The 13,573-nt window shown below is 35.0% G+C and overlaps 1 protein-coding gene across 3 annotated transcripts in view; it reads left to right on the top strand.

The window, feature by feature from the left end:
• palm2akap2 (PALM2 and AKAP2 fusion) overlaps positions 1-13,573 on the top strand; it is a 120,614-nt gene that overhangs the window by 47,025 nt on the left and 60,016 nt on the right. The window contains exons 5-7 of one of the 3 annotated variants that reach the window (XM_016440228.1): positions 2,694-2,808; positions 3,778-3,919; positions 5,844-6,846. In XM_016440228.1, coding sequence (XP_016295714.1) covers positions 2,694-2,808; positions 3,778-3,919; positions 5,844-6,553 — 967 coding nt within the window. In that variant the 3' untranslated portion in view covers positions 6,554-6,846. Of the gene's footprint in view, positions 1-2,693; positions 2,809-3,467; positions 3,920-5,843; positions 6,847-13,573 lie in introns of those variants that run through there. The other 2 variants (XM_016440224.1, XM_016440225.1) reach the window with 2 other exon arrangements.

Here is a 13,573-nt window from a genome sequence, read left to right as displayed (position 1 = left end):
CCTCCTCCAGGGAACGAGGGTTACCATACGTAACCGAGACGTTACTTATAGTTACTTATAGTTAGTAGAATGTGGATCAAAAAAAGTGTTACCAATAGTTTTGTTTACCATATCTTTAAAGACAGCAGTCGATGGGTTACAAATGAAGTGTGTGTGTGTTTTTGGTACTTGTGACATCACTTTCTCTCCTGCTCGATTGTCAGCTGCATAATTTGTTGCTGGTGTGTTTCCTCTCTTTTGAGCTCGTGTGTGTGTGTGTCTGGGAATGTCTGCACCCTTGAACATGAGTGTGTAGTTGAGACTCATCGGCAGATGCCTCCAGCTAATTGTTCTCCACTGATCACTAATTAGGCTTGCACAAATACAGCATAAATACATTCTTCTGCAGGCAACCCCTCATTACCAAGCTATGATTAAAACACACAATTGTACTTGTTGCCCACAGATGCTAAAGAAATAGTTCACCCACAATGAAACTCAGAAGTGTGCTTAATTGTATTGAATGTTCATTTGTAGTGGACTTCAAATCTTAAAAGTATATTTAAAAAAAAACTGTACTTGCAGATAATATAATATTTATAAAATAAAAGTCCACTGAAGTGCACTTAAACAGAGATAACACTTTAATGATTTTTTCTTAACACACTTAAGTAGACTTTTTAAAAAGTGCACTTTGTAATAATGTCAAACTACATGTTTTACGTTAAAGTACATAATCATTGTTTTAATCATCTTTTGTCATGCTTTAAAATAGTACACTTATTTTGATGCATTTGATGCATGATTTAACCTACTAAAGCACATGTAAAGCATTTGAATATAATTTTAACAGTAGTGTGTTTTTCAATATTACATTTAAGGTTGATATATATTAAATGGACTAAATTGCAGCTTCTTCATTACAAATATATAATTACAAATGTATTAAAATACATGACACAAGTTTTAGTAGAAATGACATTAAAGTATATTAGAGTTTATTATAAATTATTGTCAGTACATGCATTAGTTTCAACCATATTTCAAAGACAATAGATGTAAATATGAAACTACATAAAGACTAGTACTAGTGGGCCAGAAAAAAACACTCTAAAGTTTATCAAATTGCATTTAATATCAATTTAAACTATATTACATTTTCATTTAATTGCAATTAAAATCCGGTTAAGTATACTTTTTAAAAAGTATATTATTTCCATAATAAGTAGCCTAATCTTTTACTAAAGTGTACTTGTGTTTCACAAGGGACCATATTGTTTCAATCCCTTTCTATCTTTCATGAAATAAAAAAGACATGTTTTACAGAATGTCTAAGCTGCTCTTTTCCATAAAACGGCTACTTTTGTGATGCTTTTTTGTCTCTTTTGGTGTTTTACAGTCGTTGGGAGCTTGGACATTCTGTCGAACATCTCTTTTCAAGTTTCACAAAACATAGAAAACCAAATGGAGTTCCTTGAATTTGATCTTGAATTTGAGCTTGAAAATCAAAGAAAACGCTCAGACAGTGCCACATGTTGGTGCATTCATGGCCATCCATTATATTTGTATACATATAGATAGCACATGTCCTTTTGTATAAGGAATTTTCATCAAGAATCGTGGGAAGGCTCCTTTGTTTTTTGTTACTGCAGACCACGTAACCTCAGTGATCCAAACAATAGCAGGAAATTCTGATGGGCGGAGGCAGCGAGGTTCCTCCGCCGGCAGCTTCCTCATTGGCTGCCAGCATTCAGAATGAGTGAGAAAGGAGTCCGCTGGGAAAAGTGGAATATGCATGGGTTAATTGACACTGAAGGGATATGTCTCATTCATTTCCAGAATGTGTGCACACGACTGCATTCCATGCAGTGATTTCATTCAATGGGCAGCACATCTGTATGCCTGAGAAAAAAAAAAACTTCAAGTTCAAAGCTGTGATACAGTAAACAGGAGATTTGGTTTTATGGTTCTCATTTTTCATCAAGGAGTAAAGAGCATTGACGTGCCTGATTTTGTTTCTTCCATGGAATGCAAAATTATATTTTTAGCAGAATGTCTACACTGATTTTTTTTGCATAGAAAAAAAATTGGTTCCAAAAGTATCCTAAAAGTAGTGCTGCACTATATTAGAAGTATTCTGAAGCCATATAATAGCTTTGTGTTTGGGACAGAACAAAATATCTGTTATGTTTAAATACATTATTGTTCAAATGTTTGGGGTCAGTAAGATTTAAATACTATGTTTTGTTCAGCATAAATGTTTTAAATTGTACAATAAATACATTTACAAAGAAAAAGTATTTCAAATAAATGCTTTTACTTTCTTACTGCTGATATTTTGAATTTTCAACTGTTTTCAACATTGATTATAATAAGAAATGTTTCTTGAGCAGCAAATCAGCATATTAGAATGATTTCTGAAGGATCATGTGAGATTTAAAAAAATATTCATGTAGAAAACCATTCTATTAAATTGTAATAATATTTCCGAATATTATTACTTTTTTATATTGCATTATAAAAATCATTTGAAAAATCATTAAAAATCTTACAAACCCCAGACTTTTGAATGGTAGTGTACTTGATATCTCTTGATCTCTAGGTGCACTTCTCCATGTGAAACAGTCTCTGCATTTCTGAGGAATTTATTTAGCATTTTATAAATTCATTAATTGTATGTACTGTATGCAAATCAATAAATTGTGTTTTTGTAGATTGGAATCAGAAATCTGTCTTTTGGAGAATGAAGAATCACAGATCTCAGCTAAAGAGCAAGTTCTCAGAGAGCGACTGCGGGAAACAGAGAGATCTATTGAAGATCTACAGAAGGTATATGATCCTCATAACAGAAGAACACACGATACAGTGGCCTCAGACTGTGTATGGACAGCCACAGTTAAAATGTCTGAATATCATTGCATTAGACAAAATATCAAAGCAAGTGGCATTTATAATTATAATAGAAGACAGGGCAAGTACATGTTTTAACTGATGAAATACAACTGTTAGTAATGGTGTGTTCAAGTCTTCCTGAGGCGTTTCATATTTATGAGTAGGAAAGTCGTATTTACAATGCCAGGTGTATTCAAGTCCCTTCGTTCAATCAAGAAGCTGATGTCACTTCTCTTTATTTACTTAGTTTAAAACCTTTATGTATTTTTATTAAGAATGTCAAGTGTTTGTCCTGTTTCAAATGGTGGAAGCACTGGAAGGAAATGTTTATGTCAGGGCTGTCCAAACTCGGTCCTGGAGGGCCGGTGTCCTGCAGAGTTTAGCTCCAACTTGCCTCAACACACCTGACTGGAAGTTTCTGTGCCTAGTAAGAGCTTGATTAGCTGGTTCAGGCGTGTTTGAGGCAAGTTGGAGCTAAACTCTGCAGGACACCGGCCCTCCAGGACCGAGTTTGGACAGCCCTGACATAGACCTTTCAGACCAAGTTCATGGTCATTTCTACAAACCACTGGATGTTACTTCCAAGGTAAAAGCGCAATGGTAGACAGTCACTAAAACAGAGGGGTATTACATTAGCCTCTTGGACCATTTCCCTGTTGCCTCAGCTAGACTATTGAACTCCACACATACGCCAATGGCTCTGTACTTTGTTTACCCTGATCCACCTATTCACAGGGAATCCCTGTAACCCAGAGCCGACCATTGTTTAGCTCTAATTCACTTGCGTTGCTTTTGCTGTCTAAGCAAATTAGCTTCCTCATGGAAAAAAAGGGCGAGAGGGAAACTCAGTTTAGTACAGGGGGATTGGAAGGGGAGGGAGTAAATTCGGTGGGCTTTTGAACGCAGGAATCTAGTTTTAGTTTCTCTTCTGCTCTCCAACGGACAGATGCGGTGAATTACAACTGTTCCCAGATCCCGGACCTCCCAGAACTGAACTCCCAAACTCCCGTCTCAGCTTCAGGGGATCAACAACCGCCAAGAAAATCTGGTAGGTGCTTTTTGGGCTTGTGGGAGGGGCTGGGGTGGTCACAGGTTTGGGCCGAGGCCAAAAGAGGGTACGGTAATGTAGATTACAGATGGCGCAGTTACTCACCGCAGCGCATTTGTGAGAATGAATGGACAACATGGTGTATTTCGCAATCTATACACAGTAGGGTAACTGGTCACCAACACCTCAAAGGTTTAAGGTGAATAAACGCTGAGGCCTTTGGACAGCTGTGGCACCTGCTTTTGTTGAGCTCAGCTTACAGTAGACCTGTGATGTGATGGAGATGAGTGAAAAAGTCCACCACCGTGAACATTTATTGCATGTCTAGTTCATGTCTCATTCTAGAAATGGTATGGAAATTAATAGAAAGATGTTGCAGATCAATACAAACAGCTATTAAAAATCAAGACATCAGAAAAATATTTTTATCTGTTAGTGACAAGGTATACTTGTTTATCTATTCAAGTACTTTATTTCTTATATATAAAAGGTTTAGATCAGTGGTTCTCAAATGGTTTAATCTCACAAATTAGATTTTAAATTGGAAATCGATTTGTGGAAATACAACAAATAGTTACCATACAAAATGTACTGAAAATTAAGCATCAAACTTTATTCATATTAGTCTGAACTGTGCTGGCCCATCAATAGGCAAATGTTATTAGCATGACGATGGCTAAACAGGAAAATGTACAATGTTGTAAATGCATTAACAACAGCAGAAATGTGATTTTACCATCCATCACTGGGCCAATATAGTATGACCAAGTGAAAAATGCATTTGCACCAAAAGAAGCAAATGTGTACATTTCAGCATGCTTTTAAAAGAGTACTTGTGAAAATAATATACTTTAAAAGAATATACTTAAGTGCAAACTGAATGTAATGTGTTCAACCCTTAACTGCATGTTAATTAAAATAAAATGTATTATAGTTTAAATGTATATTAAATGCAGTTAGCTTACCATTAGTGTGCTGTTTTTGACCCACTTAGTAGGACTTAAGTTAATTTTTATATACAATTTCATAATTACTTCTATTATCTCTTGAAATATGGAAAGTGTACTGCTGAATGTACTGACAAACATTTGATGAGCAAAAAATAATTTAATGTAATTTCGATTGAAACTCATTTATTTAAATATATCTGTAATTAAACATTTGTAAAGATGAACTTGCAATTTAGTACATTTAACATATTAAGTTATATTTAAGTGCCTCTTATATTTAAGTATTTCATTAATATTATATTATCTGCAAGTACAGGTTTTTTTTAAATATACTTTTAAGATTTGAAGAACACTACAAGTGCACATGCAAAACAATTAAACACACTTATTATTCAAAATAGTATTTTTTCTAACTGTCCTAACTAATTTTATGGTTAGTTGCATTTTCATTATTTGCATTTAGTATTCTTTTTTTTTTCCTGCAACCAATTTTTAGGTTGCAAGCCTCCACTTTAGAACCAGAACTCTGGGTTCTAAATGACTTTAGAACTCATTTAGATTAATCAAATTAGCTGCCTCAGAAATAGCTCTGGGTGTTTTTGTATTTTACCAAGCAGTTCTCCTTTCAACGGAAGCTTTTATTAATAACTCCAAAGATTGTAATCTGTCAAGCATAATATAAGAGTAACGGTGCATTTCCATAAAATCAAGAAAAATGCAAGAGTGTGTCTTCAGCTAAGCATACATCAGCATACAGCGGTTACTGGCAACAGCGTAATAACAGTGCAGAGGGTAGGTTGAATTTGTTTTTTGCCTCTGATTTTAATGCCAATATATGCGACTGTACAAATATCGCATGCACGTAGTGCCATCACTGAAAAACCCATTAATAACAAGCATGCCACATTTCAGTTATGCATGATAGGCCACACTGAGTAAACATTAACCCACAATCATCTGCACTCTTCCCCAAGCATTATACGCCATGGAGATCAGTGTCGAAAAGGACCGGAAAACGGGTACCACCAAAATTCTCTCTGCCTCAGCAGTCAGCCCGCGGGATGCTCACCAGAGGGGCATCAAAGTCTACGACGACGGTCGCAAAGTGATCTACGAGGTGCGTTCTGGGGGATCTACTACACTGGAGAACGGCACGCACCCCTGGAGTCCCGGCGAGGTGGACAAACTCATGCAGCATGTCGACAAGACCCAACAACGAAGTGACGGCGCCCGGGTCACTGTCACACTGGCTGAGCCCCAGCCAATGGGAGGACAGTTGAGCTCCAAGGAGGCCAAGCAAGATCAAAAACAATCTCCTAGGAAAGGCTACGAAGGCGAGGTCACGGAGACTCCTCAGGCCTCAGCCGACAAACCAGTGACCATGATCTTCATGGGCTACCACAGCGTCGAGGACGAGGAGGAATCCAAGAAGCTGCTTGGCTTTGATGGCACCATCAAGGCCGAGATCGTCCTCATCGACGAGGACGATGAGAAATCTCTCCGGGAGAAGACCGTCACTGATATCTCCACCATCGACGGCAACGCCGCAGACCTCGTGTCGGGCCGGCCTCTGTCCGACACCACCGAACTGTCTTCAGAAGGCAAAGATGAAAGCTCGACCAAGGAACTGCCACCCACAGGTATTGAAAAGAAAAAACGCTGCCAGTGCTGTGCTGTCATGTGACCTTTCTCCCGCAACTTCTCTTTCCTGGAGCACATTCACCAAGGCTCTGCCTTCCTTAAAAACAAATCTCACCCTGTTACTAACAGCACCTCCGCCTCTGTGACGTGAGAGAAGTACGCTCCTCACTCTTTCTGACCTATTTTACACAGATTGTCTGGTTCTTTTGGTGTAAGGTTGTACGACTCGAACAGCATATTGAGGGAACATCTTTAGGAGAAGATGCTGACCGAGAGCAAAACATACACTCTTAAAAATAAAAGTACCTATGGTTCCATGAAGAACCTTCAACATCCATGGAAACTTTCCATTGTACGAAAGGTTCTTTATAGTGAAAAAAGGTTCTTAGAATTATTAAAAACAGTTCTTTTAAGAACCCAAAATGGTTCTTCAATTGCATCACCGCAAAAAAAAATCCCCTTTTGGAACCATAATTTTTAAGAGTGTCTGTGAAAAGGTTTGTACCCCATTAAAACATTTTATTATCCTTTATTTAATTACCCTTTGAGATGGAATATAGATGAAAAAGCCCATAAATAATATGTAAATGTACAAAAAGTAAATATAAGACTTGTCCAATATAAGGTTAGATAATTGCATAGAACGTCATACAATGGTGTAGCATAGATTTTACAAAGATATTGTCCATAAATGTCTATCCCATTTGATGTATCATACAGTATGGAAACACAAAGTAGATCCATGCAGCGTAAGGATGTTTGACCATTATTATGTAGCCTTACGAAGCCTTCAAATTACCATACTCGTTGGTTGTCCAAGATATTTTTGTTTACCGATCCAGATTTATTTTTCCCAACAAAAATGGAGATAATATGCTTACTTCATTACGCAAACTGATCTTATTGAAAGACATTTGCCCTTCTGTGCCTCTGTATCCTCGTATATAATAGGATTTTTACCATTGTTCATGTTCTAAGCTGCAAAAAGACTTTTTGACTGCTATCAGATCAGCTGAATATTTCAAAGAGCTGCTAAGACCACAAAACAATATCAAGCAGATTCAGCTCAGTACTGCCATGTGTGCAAATACAGCTCTGAGAGAATGAAAAGCCCTGGTGTGACTCTTGATTGCATGCACTATGGAGGTAAACAAGGTGCTAAATATATTTGGATCTATTTGCTATTTTTCTGAAAATGCAATGCACAATTCTCTACCATTTGTACAAATATTGTACCAGCAAACCAAACTTTAATTAAAATTATTAATTGACACTCAAATTCAAAGCATGCATCGTCTTAGGCTTTACTTAAATGTTAAATAACAAGTATTTTTGTGAGAGAAAAATATTAAGAATGAGATCTGTGTTCAAAGAAACATTACTATTGTACATGAATAGCTCACTACTGCTTATTATTTATAATCAAATATGAAGTCACAGAGATTACGGCTGCATATATATAATATGCCTGTAGATAAAGAATGTACATATATTACACTCAAAATGAGTGTTTAATCCACATTTATTTCCATAGTGGTTGAAATCTGAAAGTGTTTTAATATATGCTCATTGTTAGCATATTCACACTTAAATACCATACCAATAAAGACTTCTCCATGTGGTCACAAAGGACATATCTTAGTTATTTCTAAGTAAATTATTCTTCTTTCACTAATAACAGCTACCTTGCTGTTTCTGTATTCACTTTTCTAAGTCTTGCCACATTACAGAAGAACTTGTTTTAGTGCCATAATACATCATTTTTGTACAAATGATGCTCAGATGGGGAAATTAAAAGCCAGTTTACCTTATATTTACAATTAATAAAAATATGAATTATGAAATTGTTTAAAAAAAACAAAACATTTTACCCAATCTTAATCAAAATCTTTCCATTTTTTTTTTTTTACAATAAAAATGTACTTAAAACAGTAATAGTCAAAATAAATAAAGTTAAATATGGCCAATGGCATTCATTATGCTTTGACGCGTTATTGCGAACCTTTTTGTTTCTTCTTCATAAGAGTGTGCTCTTGTAACTACAAATCACCTACAGGTGATGTCATGTATGAAGGTCGTACCTGAAATGATTCTGTAATCAGTGCCAAAACAAATTCACCTTTTCAGGCTTAAAGACCCCTTGAAATGGTTTGAGGAGTACAGTCTCCTTTCATGAGTTGACATATTTCCTACTGAAACAGGAAGTTGGGCAGGAAGTTAGCTAACATCACAGCCCACCAAAACCAAAGAGTTGGATCTGGCTGGTTAGTTTTGGCAATTAAATGCTGTAACTGCACCATCAACCCAATCTCATGAGGAAATGTAACTATTTGGTGATTTCGTGTAAATTTTGTACATTTTGATTCATACAAAAATCTACGAGCATTAGGAGAAAACAGATCGTACCAAAACATACAAATAAGATATGAGTACAAGTACGTAATCATATAGTTCCGATCAATTTGCCACCAATTCACCAAAATGTGAAATAGAAGTGAATTCTAATGAGATTGTGTTGAATTTCCTGCAGATTATTTATTAATCACTTAGCATTTATAAATATTGATGTCAGAACCGAATTCCAATGAGCAAAGATGGCAGCCTGCAGGTCGCATGCTTCTGAACATGCGTCAACCTAGTAACTACCATTGATGTGAATGGCTAACAGAGAGCTCAAGTATATTCATTAATTTGCTACATGCTATTGCAGGTGGTATTTTGGCGGAGGTATACTCTCATTAATTATTATTTTACTGGACAAAAACTTATATACGCTCATGTGAACAAGACAAGTCATCAGTATTTTTCCACAGCACATTTTAAATGCATGTATCTGTTAAATGTTCGTTTTTTTAACCTTTAGTACTACACTAGATGGCCTTGCAGCTAACAGACATGGATTTTTGTTTTTTTTTGTTTTTTTTATTCATGGGGTCTTTAAGGTTGAGCATTTCATATTTGAATCTGTTTACACAATGTAGGAATACCAGCTCCATCAAACATTTTTGCTCCCAGAGTAAGGCTAGTGTCACTGTTGTCTATCAGGATCTTTCAGCCTCAAACTGCCAAACAGCTCTAATTCAGTTTTCAGCTCCCATATGAGCTCTGATCTGCCATGAAATTACTGTTGTGCTTCTTCATTGAGATTCTGCTGTATTTTTGTAATCCTGAAGTGTAAAGCTTACCTTTTTTAATGATTATAACATTCTCTTTCTGTATCATATCATTCTTTTTCTCTCTCACACACTCTCTCCAGTACGGACTGCCAGCAGCACTGCTGTAACATTGACTTTCAGTTATTTATTTTTTCCTTTGTATGGTATATTAGTCCAATAAACAGCATTTTTTTCCAACGTGCCTACCCTCCTGTGTCTGTGCTATGGTTCTTTCTCTAACTAATTTCTCATCATTAGGACATTACTAGCACTTTCCCTATCTGTAATCTCATCCCTCACCCGTTTCTGGGCAGCACTAACTCCAGTAGCTCCTCTCTCCAGACGTGAATGAGATGTGCTGATGTGTCTGCCCCGCTTCACAGACTGCATGTACAGCAAGTTTAACCCTCACCAAATCTGTGCCCTCGCTCACAGTTAAAGGCTGACATCCACTGAGGAGATCTGAATATGCTACAGGTTTGTGAGAGTCGTCATATTGGTAGGTTTAGAAACCACGGAGAAAGCTGAAGTAGTGTCATATTCCAAAGGAGAATATTTGTCTTGGTTTCCAGTAAAAATATCTAGACATTGTTAAAACAAGATAAATTTACCTGCTAAAAAACTGTTTACAGTATACACTAACATTCGGAAGTTTGGGGTCACTGAGATTTTATTTTATTTTTTTTTAATGTTTTAATTTTTCTCACCAAGGCACAATATTACAAAAATAAAACCAGTAATATTCTGAAATATTATTACAATTTCAAATAACTGTTTATGTGAATATATTCTAAAATTTATTCCTATGATGTAAAGCTGTATTTTCAGCATCATTAAGGTTTGTGAGAGTCGTCGTATTGGTAGGTTTAGAAACCACGGAGAAAGCTGAAGTAGTGTCATATTCCAAAGGAGAATATTTGTCTTGGTTTCCAGTAAAAATATCTAGACATTGTTAAAACAAGATAAATTTACCTGCTAAAAAACTGTTTACAGTATACACTAACATTCGGAAGTTTGGGGTCACTGAGATTTTATTTTATTTTTTTTTAATGTTTTAATTTTTCTCACCAAGGCACAATATTACAAAAATAAAACCAGTAATATTCTGAAATATTATTACAATTTCAAATAACTGTTTATGTGAATATATTCTAAAATTTATTTCAGTGATGTAAAGCTGTATTTTCAGCATCATTACAGTCTTCAGTGTCACATGATCTTCAGAAATCAGTATAATATGCTGATTTGCTGCTCAAGAAACATTTCTGATTATTATCACTGCTGAAAACAGTTGTGCTGCTTCATATTTTTGTGGAAACCGTGAAACTTTTTTTTTTTTCAGGACTCGTATGATGAATAGAAAGTTCAAAAGAACAGCATTTGTTTGAAATAGAATTTTTAGCAACAATGTTAAAGTCTTCATTGTAACTTTTGATCAATTTAACACATCCTTGCTTAATAAATGTATTAATTTCATTAAAAAATCTAATGAAATCATACTGACCCCAACCTTTTGCACAACAATGTATGTAATTAAATACAGATATTAAATAGGCTTATATTCTCTAAAACAAGCTGTAATGTCTTATACATAAATAAAAATATTCTTGTTTCAAGGATGTTTACATGTTTTTACTGGAAACCTGACTAGATTCTGACATTAGCATTTAGCTAAACTAATGACTTGATACTCTAATAAGCACCAAAATGCATATTGCATTGTATCTAAAGAGCAGTTAATGTCATGTCAATATAAAATACTATTTAATGACTGCAAATCACATATTAACTCAAAATGTACTTTAAAATTGTTAATTACCCACTGATATATATAGTCCCTAAACAGAAGCCTTTAGCTGCCTTAAAATCTTTTCTGGATTGATTACATTTATGAGATGAGTGCACATGAAAATCATACTGAAAAAAAAAATGGTAACATCAAAATTAACCTAAATATTGTAACATCTAAATTAACTGGTTTTATTTAAGTATAGTATAAAATAAAATAATAAAATAAAATAATGAATTAATGAAGAATTCATTCATTAAAATAAAATAAAATAATACAATAAAATTATTTAATATCATTGAATCAGCCTAAATACAAAACTACATTTTATGAGTTATATAAAGTAGATCTTGCTCTTTAAGGTAACAATTGCCAGTTGGCATTTGTTACCGTTTAACTGGAAATGGGCACATTTTCTTTCTTTAAGTCTTGACTTTCTGAGTTGGGGGCATATCAGTTAAATAATCGCACCGAATGCAAACCGATATTAGTCAATCATAAGTTGCAATTGTGAATGCTCTTGGTACAGTTTAGTTTGTGCATTTTTTTTGTACCGTGCCAGGGTTGTGCACCCAAACTACACTTCCAATCATTCTCTTTAGCACCATGAAAATGACAGAAAACACAGATCACGCCTATTGTGAATCTCTATATGCTCTTCATTATATTGCATTAGTGCAAAGCCTAATAATGACTTAATGTGTTATTAGTCCACGAATAAAAACAGCAGAGCTGCATTGGGTTCTTATCATCCGCTCCACATTTACATAAACCATTGCAGTGACAAATAGCTTATTTACAAGATTCTTCATCTTAAAAATTAAAAAAAAAACAGAATGGAAGCAGTTGTCTCGAAGCAGACTTATACTATGAAACACAGAGGTGTAAAGACATGAAAAATATGAGATATGAGCTTTGAAAATATAGTTTACATACTCCTTGCAAGTGGCAAAGCTGGATCTTGAAATGGAGCCACTGTGGGAAATAACTCACACGTGCAGAGCATGCAAGCAAGTCAAAGAGTTTACAGGACCTGCAGGACTCTCGTCAAAAACAGAGAGCAGCTTTACTGCTCAAGACAAACCTGGGACTTATACAGCAAAGAAACAGATAAAGGAAAGGAAAGGAAACGGGGCAAAATATGTTTATCATGTTCATATTATTTAAAAATATATGATGCACATATCCTGCACATTCTTCAGTGAGTGCACTGTAAAAAAAAAAGTGGTAAACTGCAACTGTTACCTTAAAGAGCTATTTTAAATTACATTTTTATAATCATATTATTATTTTGTTATTATTTACTTATTTAATTTTATTTTATTTTATTTTTTTACTTAAAACGAGTGTTTAGATGTTACTTTTATTCAATGCAATAAACATTTAAAGCAGAATTGCATGTAATAAACAGGAAACACTATTAAACTTACCAACTGCAGAGAATAATATCAACAGTGTTATGGACCGATCTGCCTGTACTAAACCCTCTGTCCTGATTACAAACAGGCTTTGAGAGAATGTACTAGAACACACATTGAGAATGTGCTGACTAGATCTAGCAAACACCATTCAGGGCTATTTATTAAAGCTCTTCTATTAGAGAGTCTGTTTTGATTCTCACATACAGCATGAGGAGGGATAGTTCACCAAAAAAATGGAAATTCTGTCAACATTTATTCACCCTCATGTCGTAAGACTTTAGTCTATCTAAACAAGCCTAAATTAAATCTAATCATCAAATAAAGTGACTGTTTTTCTTCATAAGACTTGAATAAAACCACTTGATTAATATGGATTTGCTTTAGGATGCCTTTATGACCTATTTTGTTCTTTTAAGTTTTGGTTATCTGGACTTTCAGGTTTCATTAAAAATATTTAAATTTGTGTTCTGGAGATCCTTAAGACTCCTTAAAATTAAGATTAGTCACATGGGTAAGTAAATGATGACTGAATTTTCATTTTTGGATAAACTATCCCTTTAGGAATCAAGTACAGATTCATGATAATGGCAGGTATTTAATATGTAAAGAGCAAACATGGTGTGTGTGCGTGTGCGTGCATGTGTGTGTGTGTGTGTGTGTGTGTGTGTGTGTGTGTGTGTGTGTGTGTGTGTGTGTGT

This window comes from Sinocyclocheilus anshuiensis, unplaced genomic scaffold (genome assembly GCF_001515605.1).
Source record: "Sinocyclocheilus anshuiensis isolate Anshui unplaced genomic scaffold, SAMN03320099.WGS_v1.1 scaffold3, whole genome shotgun sequence".
Lineage (NCBI taxonomy): Eukaryota > Metazoa > Chordata > Actinopteri > Cypriniformes > Cyprinidae > Sinocyclocheilus > Sinocyclocheilus anshuiensis.
The sequence above is the reverse complement of the archived record's forward strand: the minus strand, read 5'-3'. Positions and strand labels throughout refer to the sequence as shown.